Source organism: Periophthalmus magnuspinnatus, chromosome 10 (assembly GCF_009829125.3).
Source record: "Periophthalmus magnuspinnatus isolate fPerMag1 chromosome 10, fPerMag1.2.pri, whole genome shotgun sequence".
NCBI classification, from domain to species: Eukaryota; Metazoa; Chordata; class Actinopteri; order Gobiiformes; family Gobiidae; genus Periophthalmus; species Periophthalmus magnuspinnatus.
Genome location: NC_047135.1, coordinates 12777623 through 12797537, shown reverse-complemented (window position 1 = coordinate 12797537; position 19915 = coordinate 12777623). Strand labels below are relative to the sequence as shown.

Below are 19915 nucleotides of genomic sequence, written 5' to 3'. Positions count from 1 at the left end.
TTTGATTTTCTCTGTGCATTGTTCTGAGAGTGTAAAAGCTACTGATTGTAAGTAAGCTGCTACTCCATGTTGTGTATATATGATTAGAGGATGACATTTCACTATGTGTGCTGCTTTAATTATGGCCATAGATATAGCTGCTACATGTTGTGTGCATGGTGGATGTCCTTTTTCTATATTGTCTAATTTAGCACTATGATACATAAGCACTTTACATTGACCTGCCACACCGTCCCCCTTTTTCTGATAAAGTATTGCTTTGCCAACTCCATTTTTCTCATACACATCTAGGTGAAAAGGTAAGGTATAATCTGGTACAGCCAAGTCACATGAATATGCCATCTGTTGTTTTAAGGAAATAAATGCTTCCTCTGCTTTAATATTCCAGTTTAATTGAGCAGAAAGGTTATTTGGCCCTGCCTCAGTTATTAGTGCTCTTAGTGGGGCTGTGTGGTTGACATATTCAGGTAAATAGTTCTTACTGAAGCCTGTTAAACCTAAAAAATGATAACATGTCTTTTACTAATTTAGGTTTAGGGTGGTGGAGTATGGTAGATCGATGTTGGTTTGAAACTGAGGAAGATGAGCCTGAAATTGATCTCCCAAGAAATACAACCCTTCATCTTCCAAATTGTAATTTTGATTTACTAACTTTATACCCCTTCTCAGCCAATCGTAAAAGAGTGGAGTGGGTTGCGGTGAGAATGTCCTGTTCATTAGGGGAGGCTATGAGGATGTCATCTACATATTGTATAAGAACTGTACCACTTGGAAGCAAAAGGTCAGTAAGGTCTCTTTTCAAAGCCTGATTAAAATACCCCGGAGAGCGCACATAACCTTGTGGTGCACGTGTATAAGTATACTTTTTCCAAACTTTTTTTTCTAATTTTGTTAACTGTGGCCATTCTGAATGTCGTTTCAAATATGTTGCATATGCATTATGTAGAAGCCCCAGTGCAACAGCGCTGATGTACAATGAAAAGAAACAGCCTAAATAATGTTATATTGGTAAATGATTATTTTCAGGAATGGAGCAAAACTGTTTCAAACAAATGAATACACTTCTAAATTTTGTAATTGGGTTAAAAACAAAATATTTGACTGTGTGGATCCGAGAACAGGATCCAGTCATAAGTGCCCAGGCAAACACAGCCCAAACGCAGCAGCAGAGACAGTTTTATGGTGCCTTTAGAGAAGCAGCAGAGCACTTGAAGCTTTTGATTCAGTTCATGCATTTGTCATGTGACCAGTAGTGGAGGAGCCCAGTCCACAGATGAGTTTCAGAGCCAGCATTACTTTCTTTGGTTTTAGTTCAGTTCATGTTTCTCAGTGATGCAGCAGCCATGTTTAGACAGTCTTTAGACAACAGCAGAGCAGAGCCAGTCCAGGTCATGTGACCTTTCAGTTCAGAGCTGGAGCGATGCACCCAGAGAGCCACTGCACTCGGACCACGCCCACCCAGACACAACAGGCCAAAGACCCACCTCAAATCCACTTCAGTCAAAACTAAAATCTATTCAAAGTCTATTCCAACTTGCATGGACAAGTTGTTCATTTTCACCTCAAAAAATGTGTAAACAGTTTGCTTAAGAAATCTGTATCTATATTTACAATATCCTAAAGTTAAAGTGAGGAATTTTCAATAATTATAAAGACATGGTTTGAATTGTTTACTTAAATTTCAGCATGATCTAATTAAACAAAAATTCTTCTAAAGTTTATGTGAATGCTCAAATAAATCATTACTGTCAGATGAGTTTAAAACATTCTGCTTTTTCTTTTTATATGCATACTTCTGATGAGTAAACTGTTCAAAGAGTGCAGGATTCTGAGAGTATGGTGATCTTTCATGCCTGACCCATGTAGGAGGGGACAAAAGGTCAGTTGGAACTCTATCATAACCTGTGTTTGGTAGATCACCAATATGTAAACCTTTTGGCCTTGTAAATTTAGGTTTAACATCAGTTGTAAACGAAGTCTCATACAATGGTTTATCTATTTTTGTTTTTATTTTACTAGAAACCTCTTCTAGTGTAGAACTTTGAGAGTGCTTATCATCACTTCCAAATTGTATTGTTTTTCTTATTGATTCAGTGGGTGTAGGAGTTATTGAGCCTTCAGTGCTAGTGCTACATTAACAAATTTCAGTGTTTTAACATCATCTGGGTCAATCAGTTGCCCTGTCATAGATGTTGCTCCTCCTGCACTGTCATTACTGATTGCTTCCGTATTATCAGCAAGCATCGTGTTTACTACTTCGATAGCTTTATTTGTTGTAGGTTCTTCTATTATGTCTACTAATCCTGCTTTAACTAATACCAATGGACATTGTGGTGTTGGCTCGGATTCATTAGTTTTTATCAGTGTTGGGGGTGTAACAGCCCAAGTTTGTGAATTAGTAGCTTGAGTTAGTAATTTATGGGCCTCACTATAAGGTGAAAGGTCAGTATAAGGAGGAGGGAGATATGCATCTTCCCCCTTCTTATCTAAGGTCGTGTCCCTTTCAGTTTTAGATTGCACCAATTGTATTTGTGGCGTCACTGTGGTGTATGTTATGTTAAAACCTGCCCCCTTTGTTAAGTGGGGGAGGTATGCATTGCAAAGAACTTTATTTTTTCTGGCTATATCCACTCTCTTTTGAAACTCCCCTATACATTTTTTGCCATTTTGCTCCCATTCAGCTTCAGTGAAATCACAAGCAGCATGGACAACCGTTTGAATATTCAGCAATTGTTCTTTTCTAGGATTTGGAGACATGTCCTGTCTGTCGAATCACCGCAGTGGTAGAGCAACTTTAACAACTTTTACCTGAGGGAGAGACACCCGATGACCCGTATTGATAACCCCTTTAAAACCCTTTTACCTCCCAATTTTGGACCAGGACCAGCCCAGAAAAGTGTAAGAAAGTGTGAGGACCTACCTTCTGAAGATCTGGTCTCCTGCGAATCGATCTATAAACTACTAAATTTTTGGTCTAGCTAAAAGTAGAGGAGATCAAGTGTGGAGACAAAAATGAGGTATAGTCAGTAAATGCCTTTTTTGTGTGTTTATTGCCAAGCGAAGTTCAACCGAGGGTTCAAATTCAGGTACGTTCAATGTGACCTGGAACAGTGAGAGATTTTAGCTACTGTCTCAATGGTAGACAGGCGGGTCCCACTTCTAATCCAGACTTGTCAGGTATCGAACGACCTACACCCATTCAGTCGAGGGTACAAATTGAGGCACAATTCAATATGGTCCTGGATTCGTGAGAGATTCTGGCAACTGTCTCAATGGTAGACAGGCGGGTCCCACCTCTACTCCTAGGTTTCCAAGAATTGAATGGCCTACACCCAATCGGTGGCAAGCACTAGAGGTGACTAATTGGGTGAGAGACGTATCGTCTCCACGTCAAAAAGACCTCGGAGAAGCGTCAGTGAGTGAGAAACATAAAGTCTCCACGTCAGAGAGATCTCCGTTTGCTTGCAGAATGAGCACAGCTTATATACAGTTACAAGGGGCTTTCCAAATCTCAAGAACCAATCAGTGTTTGACAGCAAGCATGGCCTGACCACGAGGTACCTCCCCTTTATTACAAATATGGTATGACCCTGTGCACTCAGTGAACTGTAGAGTTGCACTTGCGCAGATGTGTCTTGAACTTGTCTTAAACTCAACTGAACTTTTGAACTTTGTCTTAACTTCAATTTAGAGCAAATTTAAGCTTTTAATTCAATGTCAGTTATAGCCAGCCCAGTTCATACTGTCAAACATTGATCTTACAATTATCACCTTGTTATTACAAGTATAAGCAAAATTTTAATAAGAATAAGAGTATAAAAAGTATAAAAGTATAAAAGTAAAAATAAAACAAAAGGTACTTTGGTTATACTATAATGTACCATTAAATCATTTAGCATCAGATTGCTACTTAAATGCATCATAAAATCAAAACAAGCTATAAATGCAGTCCTAAAGATACAACAAAGCAACTTCATAAACTAGCAACATTAGCACATACATAAGGACCTTTTAGTCAAAACATTCTTTTAACCATTTGAGTAACTTAGGCACCTTTAATAATCATAATATCATAAGCGTATCAAATAAAAGAATAAAGCAAAGCTGATCAAATACACATTTAGCAGATGAGTCTAAATTTAGCAGGTTGATATAGATAAGTCGGTAAATCAGTCATATTTACTTCATAACTTTAGCATAACATTTTAATTAACTACCTTAAGCATTATTAAAGCAGTGTGACGTCACGTTCACGCACCCTTTGGCGACCCCTGCCGGGATCCTTCAACACTGTCCTATCAAACCTCTCATCTGCAAGTCCTTTACGCACATACCACAACTTTTCGTTCACCTTCTTCCTCTTTCTATCCTCTGTCCCAAACAAAAGTAAATCTAAGGCATTAGTACACGCCTCTTTCGTCGTAGCAGGAGTAAACTTCGTCCCTCTATCGTCCATTGTCTAGTGGTGGAAAAGGTTCTTAATTTGACCTTCAGGTGAGAGGAACACAGGCAAATGCTAATGGGAGATAGTGCGGGTAGGGTTGAAAGAAAGGAGGGGGTGTATAGCTGAGAAAGGGGGTATGATAGGCAGGAGAGATAAGACTCACCCTAAAGGAACTATTCACTAAGAATTTACTTGAGAGTAAATAGCCAAAATCCTAATTGAGTAAAACCGCAACTGCTTTTCCACCACTTCAAGTCAGTCTGTTTGTCATTTAGTCTGTTTTACACACCTGTAATTTGGTCTATTGGGAATGAAAATGTTAATAAAACCTGTATACATAAGCCTAATGTATGGATCCAAACTTTTCACCACAGAGATCCCCCTAGACCTACCCTTGTCCACCCAGGCTTCTACGCAGAGGCCGAAGCGTCTGTGCGGGGTGGGGGTTCTAGCAGGATATGTGATTTTAGTTTTAAAGACCCGACACTCCTACACCCCGGGCTTTTTGCCTTTATTTTCTCCACCCCCAAATGCAGCCTACGTAGTCTCTACTCCAGCCAATACTCTATGTGGTAAAGGCTAAAAGATAAGGATTCAGAGACCCAAGCTACCCACAGTGACCCAAAAAGAAGAAGAAGAAGTTCTGTCCCTACCGGTTTATTCAATAGTGCTCAGCTGAGTGGGTCCCGGACCCAGGGCTCCACACCCCACACACGGTCCAACCGTGTCTTAGTCATAGGATGTTCTTCACACCCTCAGAGTCCAACTCTGGCCAACAATAGAACCTAGTCTATTGTTAGTCGACCGGGCCTAATGCCACCTGGTCCCGGACCAGGATTTTCCCCTAACACGGTCCCAGCCATCTTGGTTATAGTGACTACGTTCAGTGACTACGTTCAATAGACTCTCGTCAGATTCTATTCCAAGAGGTAATTTGATTTGATGTTTTGATGGACTGGATGCTGTTCCTGATCGGTAAGCGTGGGTTATTCTGCTATTAACTTAATCGTGGGTCAAATGTGTATCATGTGTAATCATTAGCATTAGCTAATGCCATTCTGCCCCCCCGACCACCACCAAAAATCACGCACACACCACTTGGTGGTGAAGTGTCTTGCCTAAGGACACAATGACAGAACTAAGGATGACAGAAATTGGTCCGACCAAAGTGGGACCAAAGCTCTAACCACTGAGCCACTGTTGCAGAATGACTGTCTCACTGTACAATCATGTGTTCTTAGTTTCCAGTGTGTGTTTGTTTACATTTTGAAGTGTGTGTGTGTTTGTTGATTGTTTGCAGTGTGTGGTTTGTAAATATATATTTATTTTTGAGCCATAGTACTTGTTTTGACTGTATTTTATATACAAATATACATTTTATATTGTGTTTTGATATGATATATAAATGTACAGTAATAAAGCAGCTGGGTGAGCAGATACAGATTCCTCTAAGTGTGAGTTTTCAGTAGAGCCCTCACTGATGTCTGTGGGTTGAAACATTCAAAAGTTATTGCACTTTTTCCAAACGTTCTCCAAATGTCTTCATTCGGATAGGTTTGGAGAGGCCTGGACTTACTCATGATAAAATGATTGTAAAACTCTCATTTTTATAGGTATTGACCTCAAATTTGAAATGTAAGTGGTCAACAATCTTGTCAGTTGAGATATAGTGTATTTTTCGCCCCAGCTACCTACTGCAGATTTCTACACCTTCATTTTCACAAAAAAAATTTGGCGAGAATGAGAATTTTTTTTTTTTTTTTATGTGTGTTCCAAAGTGTATAAATGCTCAGCAGACAAACTTACAGTGATTCTGACACCTGTGGGTAAAACTATAGGGTGTTACCTTTACAAAGCCCCCAAACTTGTGCATTTACTACTGAGGGTTCAATAATTGTGATTATTTTAATTTGGAGAGGTCAGAACAAAGGCAATTTCACCAAAATGACACAGAAAGAGAGAGGCAGAGAGAGGATGTGAAAAGGAGAAAGAGAGAGAGAAAATGAGCAGGTGGGGTGGGAGGGGCACCTTTTGAAAGATCCCTTCAAAGTACTCCTCACAGTGTAGTTTGAAGGTTCCGGACAAGAATGTGTCCTCCTCAGTGTAGCTGCCATCTTGCTGAAGTGGGACAGGCCTACACCATGGACCGCACTTCCACCGCTGTCTTTGAGCGTACGATACGTTTGATATGTACATTACGTACGTTATTTTTAATTATTTATTATTTAATAGAAGAAAAGTCAAGATGTCGTCGTCGCAGCTGTTTCTTTTTGTTTAGATTGAATATCAATAGGCAAATATAACGTTCAAGGTGATTTTTTTCTCAATTGTAGCTACTTCATAACTTAAACAAAATATACCTTGTGAAAACGTAATAACAGAGACAGAGGTAACAGTATCATTTTTACATTCATAGTCTATAAACCAGAGAACACTGATTAGTTGTACATATAGTGGGATATTGCAGTTTAACGGTTCAGTATTTTGGCCAGTGGCTACACCACTTTAATAACAGTAGAGGGCACGGTTTCCCTTCTATGTCATGCCAGTTCTTTTCATCTTATTATTCTAAAGTATTTTCTAGCAGTCCAGTGCTATATCAAGGTAAATGACATGTGCCCACCAGGGGCAGACCTATGGAATGTACCGGAACACATGAAGATTTTGTGCACATCTCAGGACTCTGTTCTATCCTTTCCTGAAAGTACGTTGCTTCATTGTTCACATTACCTGTGTGGAACTCATTAAACTCTTCTGACTTTATGTTTCAGTCTCTTGGTCTTTGACGCTTACAATAGAAACGAACATTCTTACATTATTCTTATTGCAGTAATAATTTCTAATGATAATAATGTCTTATTGTCTAGCAATAACTGCACATTCCTTTAATCCATGTAACTCCCCTCCTTTTAAATCAGCAAACACACGGCCTGTACATATCTTTATTCAGATTTAACAGTTTCATGTCACTCTGTTGTAGGTGAGGTAAACCAGTACGAACATTTGAATGTGTATTGCGCAGCGGACTCCATTTTCTTCTCTTTTTTGCGTAGTCGCGGTGCATGATGGGATATAGCAGTGCATGAAGTCTGCATGGATGCACGCTTCGGTTACGGCTGATCTCCATGGAAACGCTGGAAAGGGCAGGGCAAGTTTGTCGGGCGCATTCAGTCGGGTGCATTGAAATGGGACAGCCCTTGTCGCGCCGTAACTGCCCTTCGACGCACACTTCCAATGGTAATTCTAAGGTCATTTTGGCGAACTGGGACACGGCCCACAGTCTGAGGGCACAGACCCTTGAAAGCTTGTTCAATACTTTCTGAGGAAAAATTACCTTTTTGTTTTTAGTGCTCATTGGTGTTGGCCAGATACACTATAATGCTGGAATAATTTTAAATATTTGCTTGGATTCTCATTTGTATTCATTAGATTCATTAGAGTAGGAAATTACTACATTTGATTCAGCTCAAGCAGGCGAGGAGCAAATGTTTGTTTGGTATGATATGTCAGTCTTCCTTCTTTAAAGAAGGGGTATTATGCAGTTTTTGTTTGTTTGCTTTTGTTTTTGTTTTGTTTTTTTCCTACCATGTTATTGCATTGTTCAAAAAGAGAGGGAGAGAGAGAGAGTTATGAAACATGTTAATATGTTTTTTTTCAGCAAATATAGCATTTTCAGAATAATATGGTGATCTACATATGTTATGTGTTAGCAGTTAACACCCCATAGAAATAAAATATCCCCTCTTTAACAACTACGCTAACAACAGATACATTAGCAGAAGCAGTGAGTGGTGAAGGTAGTGGAGGTAGTCTGGGTGTGACAGTATGGATGAACATTGGGTCTGGTCCTCAGCACAGACAGGTACAGAACAGATATACGTGCTGCTGCAGAATCAGAATCCCACTGGAACACTGTAATCCTGTTTCAGCTCCTTCTCTCTCCTTTTTTCTCCCTTTTTCTCTCTCTGTCTCTTTCTCTCTCTCTCTCCCTCATAGTTACATGTACAGATAAAGCAGGGTTCATGTAATGAGTATCTCTCGCTCTCCTCTCTCTCTACTGCTTCACTCTTTCAAATTTCAAATACATACCTCTCTCTCATTTCCTCTGCCATAGATGCATGTACAGATAGAGCAAGGGTATCTCTCTCGCCTATCTCTCCCTCCCTCTCTCATTACATGTACAAATGCAACAGGAATGTGTCTCTCCAGCCCTCACACTCCTCTCCTCTCTGTCTCTTTCTTTCCATTCTCCATCTCTCTCCTGCCACCTCACCTCCTCTCCCTCTCTCCGCCCTCCCACCTTCCCTCTCTCATACTCCAGACAGTAGTTACATACAGACAGAGCAGGACTCAGGTGAAGAGCATGTCTTTCTCCTCCCCTCTTCTCCTCAACCCCCCTTCATCACTCTCTTCTTCTGTTTCTCTCACTCCATATCCCACACTTTAGATACAGGGAGAGTAGAGTTGGAGTCAAGTGAGGATTTTCATTTCCTCCCACTCTCTCCTCTTCATTCTTTCCCCTTCTCTCCCTCTCTTGTACAGTAGTTACATTCACAGACAGAGGAGTGATGTGAGGCCATTTTCAAATTTTCACCTGAACTCAAACCTCAGCACTTTCACTCTCTCAGGGGAGTCAGTGTCAGTACGGACCTGCCTTATACTTATCATGAAATCAATTATAGATGGAACTATATTTTTTGTCGTTCAGTATTAATCCTGTGTACATTTAATGGCACAACTGGGGATTGTTTTGTTTATTTTTGTTGCTGGAGAAAATTTGAAGTAACCTAGCACAACAAGATGAATTCTAGTGATAGTTGTGAGTTCATAAGCTTAAAAGAATACTCTTGACATGCTCCCACTAATGTGAAAGGGCCTGAGTGAACCAATCACAGAGGGGCAAATGAACCAAAACAACATGGTGACAATTTGAACCATAGAGGATTGAATAAATGGGGATTATCCTGTCTTGAGTAGTTTCAATATTCTGACAGTATTTCCCATACATTTCAGGGAGAGTATGGTGATAGAAATATTTTTATGACTTCAACTGATGTTTCCTAAAACGATACAACGTCCACAACCTCTGTCTATATCCATATCTTCTCATCTTCTCTACTCTCTTTCTCTCTATTCCTTTTCCCTCTTCACTCATCCTTGTGCTCATCTTCTCTGCCTCTCTTTCTCTCTCCTCTATCACCACCATTTGCAAAATCTTACCCTAACCAGTTCAGACAGGAGATTATGTTTGCCGTGAACAGGTCTTTAGATACATAATTATGTTATTTTTTTAAAACCTTTTTTAACCTATTTTATTAACTTTTTCATTATCTATTGTCTGAGTTCTGGTTTGATGGCCTTTTGCTAATGCTGTCAGGCTAATGCTCTGATTGATGAGCTGAGCCTTACCTTCCCAAGATGGCCGCTCCTCCATTCTGGCTCCATTCTGTAGTATTTATCATATTCTCCATCTGAGGAGAGGGAGGAGTTTCACAAAGGTCACAGTCATTTGTCCAGGAGGAATATGGAGTCTGAAAATGCCAGACTGACGTGTTGGCAACATTTTGAAAACAAGAATAATGGGAAAAAAAAGTCCTGTATTTTCTGTTGTTTATGCATCAAAAATAAGTAAAAGCAGTGTAGTTGTAGTAGTAGGTATAGTAGAAGGTATAGCTGCCAACAACTTCTTCATTGCTTTTTTCATTAAAATCAATAAAACATTAATATCACCAAGGTGGACATCTGCTGCATACTGTTGCATACTTTAGCTTATTGATTTTGCAGTAGGTACACTTTCTTGATCTTCAGGATCACTGACATATATTGGGGCATAAATGGCTGTAATCATAAAGGTAGCTCAGGTGGTAGTTTGGTTAGATCCATTGACTCACATGTTGGCAGTGCAATTCCAGTTCCCACAGATGAATACTGTCATTGTGTCCTTCGGCTACACACTCAACCACACCTTGCCCCCAGTGTCTGTGTACACTGGAGTATGAATGTGTGTGTGAATGGGTGAGTGATTCCTTGATGTAAAGCTTCGAGTGCCTTGAAGGTGGAAAATAGCTATACAAAAATGTGACCATCATCACATCTCTTGGTCTGCTGTTCAATCCAGAAGTGGATCACTCAGAAGATTTGCACTAGTAATGTATTTTTCTAATTTGTTTACATGGTCCAATTTAACTTGACGCTTCTCTCTCCAAGGTGTACTTAGGCAAGTGTGTTTGGCTGGTGTACTGCAGAAGCCGCTGGCTCCTACAGCCAGAGCTCCGTTTGCCATCAAACCACCACAAGGGATACTAAATGCTTTAACAAAATGATGCCCATAGTGCACCATGTGGAGGTGGGGCTGGATTTGCCAAGGCCCAAAATGTCTCAGTAAACATTTGCAAAATCTAACAAATGAAAGATGCACATTTCTTGAAGCACTGTAGGCAGATCCCTGAGGCCATTCCATAGAGTTGTTTTTAGCAGGTTAGGCCATTTTAAGATCTCCAGGCCGCTCCGGCTTCCCTCCTTCTTGCCACCTGCCTAGAAGCTCGCACCTGTGCACACTCCACCTGCACAGGTAAACAAGGTGGCATTCTTTGGCAAACAACAGTATACTGGTGTCAAATGTGAGGCACAGCGTTTTATTTCTCACTGGTTTGCTCATAGTGGAGTTAGTTGGTCTATCTAGTTGGTAGAAATCATACCGTACTGGTAGTTGTCGTAATCACAATGTTGTTGTAGTAGACCTGTAGCACTACCGTATTTTCCGGACTATAAATTGCTCCGGAGTATCATGATCCTTCTTACTTTTTTGGGTTTTAAGCAGGAGGTGCCAGAAAAGTTACCCCATGGCGGCCAAGCATTCATAGCGACGTCGCTTTTTGATCCTTCAATGATGGCTCTTCCTATCATTGTGAAGCCAAGCGTTGGATTGTTCACCCACTAATAGGGAACGTGAGCTGAGATTAGACCGTCATGAGACAGGTTAGTTTTGCCTTACTGATGATGTGTATTGCAATAGTAATCCTGGTCAGTGTGAGAGGTACCACAGGTTCAGACATTTGGTGCATGTGCTTGGCTGAGGAGCCAATCGGGCAACGCTACCATCTGTGGGATTATGACTGAACGCTCTAAGTCAGAATCCCCCTTAAACGTGATGATACTGTAGCACTCTGGATCTTTGAGTGGTCAAGGATAGCCGGCCCGCGGGGGTTGGTGAGCAGAGCCGTTCGTGACAGGGCTGGGGCGTGGCCAACACTGGTTGCCCCTCTCCTGTTTCGCACCTCATGTTTGTGGAGAACCTAGCGCTAAATCATTTGCAGACGACCTGATTCACACCAGCAGAAAAATGTGTAATAATGAAGAAAAAACACATATAGGTCGCATTGGATTATGAGTCACATTTTTTTGGGAAATTTATTTTACAAAATCCGAGACTAAGAAGAAGAATAATTAAGGGGAAATGAAATATGAAATGTATAAGAGAAAACGAGTCAAGTACATTTTCTTACAAGTATTACAAACACACCAGAGCAAGCGCAACCAAGCTAACAAGTTTACTCTTGATCTCACTCCAAATCACTAAATCCATTGAATTCTTCATTCTCAGTGTCACTTCTGAACAACTTCGAAATAGATGAAGTGCCGCTTCCATGTGGCTGTCAAACTGGTACACAAGCTTAGAGTGCCAGTTGTCAGTGTGACAATAACGCAGATGTGAAATTTTATATTTTAATAATTTAACATATAAGTCATATCTAAGAATAAGTTGCATCTCTGGCCAAACTATGAAAAAAAGTGTGACTTAGTCCGTAAAATATGGTAATAAAAGCGGTAGAGGTAGTTGCAGTAGTAGCTGGTGTGGTCACCAGTAGTAATAGTAATAGTAGTAGATGTAGTAGCTACAACCATAATAAAGTTTTGGATGGTGAATTTTTCACATTCCTTATAATCTCACTAACAGTGTAATACACATGTCTCTGTAATATTTTGTAAAGATGGAGGATAAACTCCGTAACACACAGTGAGGTCGGGCTCTGCTCTTTCCCACAATGCATTTCTGGTCCTCTGCTCTTAATGACACCTGCAGCCTGTGTAGCGAGGAATAATCGACCGCACATATAAAAGACACCTCTTTCTCTCTCTCTCCATCTCTCTCAAGTTCTTTTCTTTCTTCTCCCTTTTTTTCTTCTTCCTTCTCTCTCCTCTTTCTGTCTTTTTCTCTCTGAGGCCCTCTCTCCTTCTCACCTGTCTCTCACCTTTTTTTTTCTCTCTCCGTCATGCTCTTTCTCCCCTGTCTCTCTGTTCTCTTTCTCTCTCTTTTGGCCACCACCCCTCCCCTTTCTCTTCCTTCAGGCCAAGAGACACAATTTAAAACCAAACTGCAGCCAATCAGGAAACAGGGATAATTTAAAACCAGACTCAGCCAATCAGAAAGCAGAAACAATGTAAAATCAAATTGCAGCCAATCAGGTAACACAGGTAATTCATAACCAGAATGTAGCCAATCAAGGAACAGATATAATTTAAAACCAGTCTGTAGCCAATTAAGAAACAGGTAATTTAAACACCAGACTGTAGTCAAACAGGAAACATATATATATATATATATATATATATATATATATATATATATTATATATATATATATATATATATATATATATATATATATATGTCATCGATGTCATATATATATATATATATATATATATATATATATATATTTTTTTTTTTTTTTTTTTTTTTTTTTTTTTGCTTTTGTTTTTTGTGTTTTTATTTTTCAGGACTGTCTGCGTGTCAGAGATTTAGATCCACAGTGACTACATTGTAAAATAGATTTCACATTAAAGAGGTTAATGTACACTCTATTGTCCTCATAGGGAAATGTGTCTGCGTTTGAACCATCTTTGAGTGTCTGGGTTCAACTTTTCAGGAGCAGTGGAATCCATCTCCAGATCTTGAGCTAGTCATGGTCAGGACTATCTTAGATGGAGGATTTGACCGATTGTGCATGTTTTGGTTTGATGGGCTGCGTGGAGAAAACCCACCCAGACACTTGAGTAATCAGCCAGACCCCTCTACGTTCTACATTCAAGAAGGCTCTGAAAGAGGACCATAGAGCGTGAAAAACCTCTGTCCTAACTTGGGACGATCCAACCATAGCTGCTAATCTGTATCACGTGTCTCTCAAATGCAGAAGGATCTCTTCTCCATAACTCTCATATCATTCAGAACTAAATATATAACTTCTTTTACCTGAGATAAATAAGAGTGTGGTGCAGAAATCTTCAGTCTGTCAGTCCAATGTTTTTGTTTTTTTTCACCTTTTTTTTTTACATTTAAGCCATGTTTCCGCTGACCACTGGAATCAAGAAGACAGGATACAGTTCCAGATCCACATATCTATGTAAAATTTTGCCAGAGTGTGCGGTTCTGGCTTGTCAAGTAACCTAGACATAAGGAGAACATGCAATCTTCACTCTGTTAAAAAAAAAAAAAAGGGGTAAAGGCCTGTAGAAGGTTGTGATGTCATCTGAAACACAGCAATGACACAGTAGTAGATATAAGTATTCTTTTGAGTTTTATTCCTAAATCCTTCACTTTCCCTCCTTCTCTACCCCTCCTTCTCCCCTGTATACCTCTCCTTTAGGACTACCGGGTGAATATCTTCCTTCGTCAGCAGTGGAACGATCCTCGTTTGGCCTACAGTGAGTATCCTGATGACTCCCTGGACTTGGATCCCTCCATGTTGGACTCCATCTGGAAACCTGATCTGTTCTTTGCCAATGAGAAAGGAGCCAACTTCCACGAGGTGACCACCGACAACAAGCTTTTGCGCATCTCCAAGAACGGGAATGTGCTCTACAGTATACGGTGAGGGACAAAATACACATGTTGCATATCTCAAATCCTGTGTCAGTAGTTCTGTATGGAGTCACAGCCCTATGTTCCCTCTCTATGCTCTGCCCCTGCTCTGCAGTGCAGTGAGTGCCCCCTATCTTGCAGCTTCACACTGGTCAAATGCTCTACACTCCAGCCTAAAAAAAAAGATTAAATAAAAATTTGAAAAAATTTGAACTCGACGAGCTCTAATTGTCACAAAAGACCCCGAGAAAAAATAACGAAAGACGACTCAGTAGCGCCACCTCAAACTTTGATTTTCATGGGGCCAATAGGAGCCCGACTCAGAAAAAAGTCAACGTAAAAATCTGAAACTCACATAAAAAAATAGTACATGACAAAAATGATATTATGGCCCCGCCCTAAAATGTACAGGAAGTCGGACATATTGGATCAAACCCGGGAATGAAAAAAGTGCACACCCTCGCATTCAGGACATTTTCTCGCCCAGTTTTCATCACAAACACTTCAAATTTGGCCAAATTCCACTAAACCCATGTGTGATTAAAGATTATCAATTACATTTTGGTTATGACTTTGGGTGTGGTCAGGGTGAATTTTCAACAAAATCGCAAATTTTGGAATATTTCAAAAAAATATTTCTCTTTCACACATTTTTTGTTGGGAAAACGCTAATACTGCGTTTATGCACATTTGTGAGCTGAACGCAACGATATGAAAATCAAGGCACTCTCTCACAAAATGGCTCTCTAGCGCCCTCTTCAAATTTCATTTTCAAAAATTCATAGAAGACAATCGATTTGTCGAGGACCTGTGAAAAAATTCACAGGGGCCTTATTTGTGATTGGGCACAATGTGAGAAAATCACATGACTGTAGCTGTTATGGTTTAGGAGAAAAATAATGGGAGGAAAATGCGTTTCCATTATTAGGCCCGAGCCTGGGACTCCGTCCTGGCGAGGGACTCATTAAAACCGCGTCCGGAGCATGGAAAATGGCAAAAATCAAATAGTAAACACGCCCCGACATGGCAGTGAGTGGTGTCAAAAATTAGAACTCGATGAGCTCTAATTGTCACAAAAGATCCCGAGAAAAAAATAACGAAAGACAACTCGATAGCGCCACCTCAAACTTTGATTTTCATGGGGCCAATGGGAGCCCGACTCGGAAAAAAGTCAAAGTAAAAATCTGACGCTAACATCAAAAAATAGAAAATGTCGGGACATGACAAAAATGATATTGTGGCCCCGCCCTAAAATGTACAGGAAGTCGGCCATATTGGATCAAACCCGGGAATGACAAAAGTGCACACCCTCGCATTCAGGACATTTTCTCGCACAGTTTTTATCAGAAACACGTCAAATTTGGCCAAATCCCACTAAACCCATGTGTGATTAAAGTTTATCAATTACATTTTGATTATGACTTTGAATATGGTCTGGGTGAATTTTCAACAAAATCGCAAATTTTGGAATATTTCAAAAAAAAAATTCTCTTTCACACATTTTTTGTTGGGAAAACGCTAATACAGCATTTATGCACATTTGTGAGCTGAACGCAATGATATGCAAATCAAGGCACTTTCTCACAAAATGGCTCTTTAGCGCCCTCTTAAAATTTCATTTTCAAAAATTCATAGAAGACAATCGATTTGTCGTGGACGTGTGAAAAAATTCACAGGGGCCTTCTTTGTGATGGGGCACAAAGTGAGAAATTGACATGACTGTAGCTGTTATGGTTTAGGAGAAAAATAATGGGTGGAAAATGCGTTTCCATTATTATTATTATTATTTTGCTCGCGACTTTGAATTCACTTTTGACCCTCTGAAGTCAATTTTATTGGACCTAAAATTCAAGATTGGTGAATGACTCAATAGCGCCACCTCAAAATTTGAAATACATTGCGGCAATGAGAGACCTTTTTCATCATAGACAAATGAAATTTGGTACAAACATAGAACATCTCAAGACAAGAAAAAAATTATATTATGACCCCACCCTAAACCCTACAGGAAGTCGGCCATTGTGGGCGGAACCCCATTTTTTCAAAATTTTACCTCTCACATTTGGATTTTTTGCGCCTTGGATTTTCATTCAAGAAACTTGCAAATTGGTGAAAATGAACTAGACACATGTGGGATTACAGGAAACTATCTTGGATTTTTCTACATCATAAAATGTGGGTGTGGCCACCAATCAAAGAAAAAAGCAATATTTTGACGTGTTAAAGTGAGCATAACTCACACATGCAGTATCCTATTTCCCGGCATTAATATACATTTTGTTCAAATTTTCGATCTGACTGCACATTTCTCTTTGAAATACATGGGTTTTGGTTAACAAGGATGAAAAATAATTACTGTGTCATAGATCATTGAAATTTGGTACACATATTCCTCTCATCACACTGAACAAAAAAGTCAACCGTGTAGGGGTGAAATGCCAACATTATCAGATTCCTACGAAATTTGGGGAATAAATTGGAGGCATGACGTGGACCAAAAAAATAATATTACGGGCATAGGTAATTTTTTACACTTGGCCACCAGGGGCGCAAAGACTCCAAAAAAAAAAATTATTGAAAAATATCTTACACGCACATGCATTGGTCTAGACAGCTCAAATTCACATCACACATGTAATATCAGGGCATTAATAGAATGCACTATTAATTGTAATCAAAATGAACACTATAGCTCCCCCTACCTTAGGGGTGAAACGCCAACATTATCGGATTCCTACGAATTTTGGGGGAATAAATCGGTGGCATCAGAAGAAACCAAAAATTACATTATGGCCATGAGTCATTTTCCATGGTTGGCCACCAGGGGCGCAAATACTAAAAAAAAATCATTTAAAAATGTCTTACACGCACATACATAGTTCTAGACAGCTGAAATTATCATCACACATGTGATATCAGGGTATTAATAGAATGCACTATTAATTGTTATCTAAATGAACACTATAGCGCCCCCTACAGTATTTGGTAAAATACACAACTTTGTCCGATTGGCATGAAACTTGGGGAGATAATTGTGGGCATTAAAAGGGGCAAAAAAGTCAATTACACCATACCTGTATTATGTATGTGGTTGCTGGTGCAAAGCCACAGACCCCTCTCATATGGAGTCAGGGCCACACAGCCCAGGGCCACACTGCATATTAACATTGTTCTTCGTTTTTCCGCTAAAACAATCGCATTTTTCACCCCCTGAACATTCACGAAAAGTCTCACATGGGGGTATAGAATCGACCGGCTTGGCGAAAAATTTCATAAAATTGGTGTCGGGAAAATGTCCCATGCCCCCTGACTCGACGGCACCACCTAAAATTTCACCCCTAAAGGAGCCTGGTTTATTTTGGAAAACACACACAAAAATCAGAACAGTGATAGAAAATGGGTGGATAAGCATAAATATGAATTGAAGCACTGCTCTATGACAAACAGGAAGTCGGCCATATTGGATCGAATATCTGCCATCTTTTTCTGCTGCGTGTTTTCAAAATGTTTCTAGTCCCAGGTTTTTGGTCCAAATTCGCTCAGATTTCAAATACCACATCCAGACACATGTGGTTTCATAAAACATCCACGTTTTCCACGAATTCCACATGGTTCGCCCGTACACCGCCGCCGAAATAGGCATTCGTTTCCTGTTTTTTTATGTCCTCTCACAACCATAGGCATTGCCCTACAGAGCTCACATTCACATCACATATGCGTGATTGGGGCATGAATGGAATGCAATATTAATTTTAATCAAAATGAACACTATAGCTCCCCCTACCATAGGGGTGAAACGCCAACATTATCCAATTCCTGTGAAATTTGGGGAATCAATTCATGGTCTCAGAAGAAACAAAAAATTACATTATGGCCATGGGTTATTTTCCACTGTTGGCCACCAGGGGCGCAATGAATTGAAAAGAAATTGGCACTTGGCACTTTGACTTGCATGTCTATGAATCATATCTACTCCTAGGTTTTTCATCCGAATTACATCAAACTCCACATACAGCATGTACACATGTCGATTGTCAATAATCATCCACGTTTTGGGGATATTCTTTATGGTTCATGAATAGGACACCCTCAAAATATGACGTCATCATTGGATTTAAATTCCTACATGACTTTTCCTTAAGTGCAAATGAAACCTATCTAGTCCTAGGTTTTTCATCCAAATTACCTAAAACTCCACATACAGCATGTACACATGTTGTTTGTCAATAATCATCCACATTTAGTGGATATTTCTTACGGTTTACATGTAGCAGGCCCTCAAAGTATGACTTCATCATTGGATTGAAACTTTCACTTAAGTGCAAATGAAACCTCTCTAGTCCTAGGTCTAAGTCCGGTCGTGCGGGGGGCGAGGGCCATCATCGCCGCTTGCGGCTTTAATTTTATTTTTTTTCAAACGATCACATATTTCACCCCCTGAACATGAACGAAAAGTCCCACATATAGGTATAGGATCGACCGGCTATGGGAGAGGAGGCTTGTAAATTTTAGAATGCACACACAAACATCAGAGCAGTGGTAAAACACAGTGAGACAAGCATAAAAATGAATGGACGCACTGCCCTATGATGGACAGGAAGTTGGCCATATTGGATCAAAAATTTGGCACGTTTTTTCGCTGAGTGTTTTCAAAACCTATCTAGTCTCAGGTTTTTGGTCCAAATGAGCTCAGATTTCACATGCCACATCCAGACACATGGGTTTTCAAAAAACATCCACGTTTTCTCCAAATTCCATGGCGTTTGCCTGTACGCCTGCGCTGAATAACACCTTCATTTCCTGTTTCTTTGATTCCCTCTCACAGACACATGGATCAGCTTAAAAAGCTCAAATTCTAATTATTGATGCAGAATAAAACTTTGAATAGCGAACCATTATGAGCATGTGGCCAGTGACCTCTGTACAGTACAGGTAAAAGACACAACTTTGTCTGATTGGCATGAAATTTGGCATGAAATTTGATGAGATAATTGTGGGACTCAAAAGGGGTAAAAAAGTCTAATAGAACATACCTGTATTATGCACGAGGTTGCCGGTTCAACGCCGTAGACCGCCATTGTAATGCAATGGCCACACGGCGCTATAGAAACTGTGTGAAGGGGGGCAGAGGCTCACCCCGGGCGGTCGCACGGGGGGCGAGGGCCATCATCGCCGCTTGCGGCTTTAAGTTGATTTTTTGTTAACTTTTTCTGCATTTAATTCTCTTCTGCATCTCTACACCATGTTTTACCCTCTCTTTATGTAAGGCAGCGGGTTTGTCTAGTGTGGCGTGCATCAATGAACAGGTAACAGCTGATGTTATCGCACTAGATTTGGTTTGCGAAGCATACCGCCTCAAGGTATTAGTTGCCATCACTGGAAATTCTAATCACAAGATTAAGTGGTGAGAAATGATACTTTTTTTATGAATTATTTATTTATATTGTTTTTTTGTGTCCTGTTTTCCCTCTGAGTTTGCATTCTCCCTTATCCAATCATTTCGCTCTTTATAGCTAGCTAAAGGGTACCTGTCACACCCATGCAACCCCGACCCCTCTGGGAGGTAGTACCCTGAAATGTCCACTACAGACCCCTCTAACAGGCAGTGCA

The 19915-nt window shown here is 40.1% G+C and overlaps 1 protein-coding gene across 1 annotated transcript in view; it reads left to right on the top strand.

The window, feature by feature from the left end:
• The window catches only part of glra1 (glycine receptor, alpha 1), a 184333-nt gene that overhangs the window by 83366 nt on the left and 81052 nt on the right, over positions 1–19915 (top strand). Inside the window, exon 6 of the mRNA XM_055225069.1 lies at positions 14091–14314. Coding sequence (XP_055081044.1) covers positions 14091–14314 — 224 coding nt within the window. The remainder of the gene's footprint in view (positions 1–14090; positions 14315–19915) is intronic.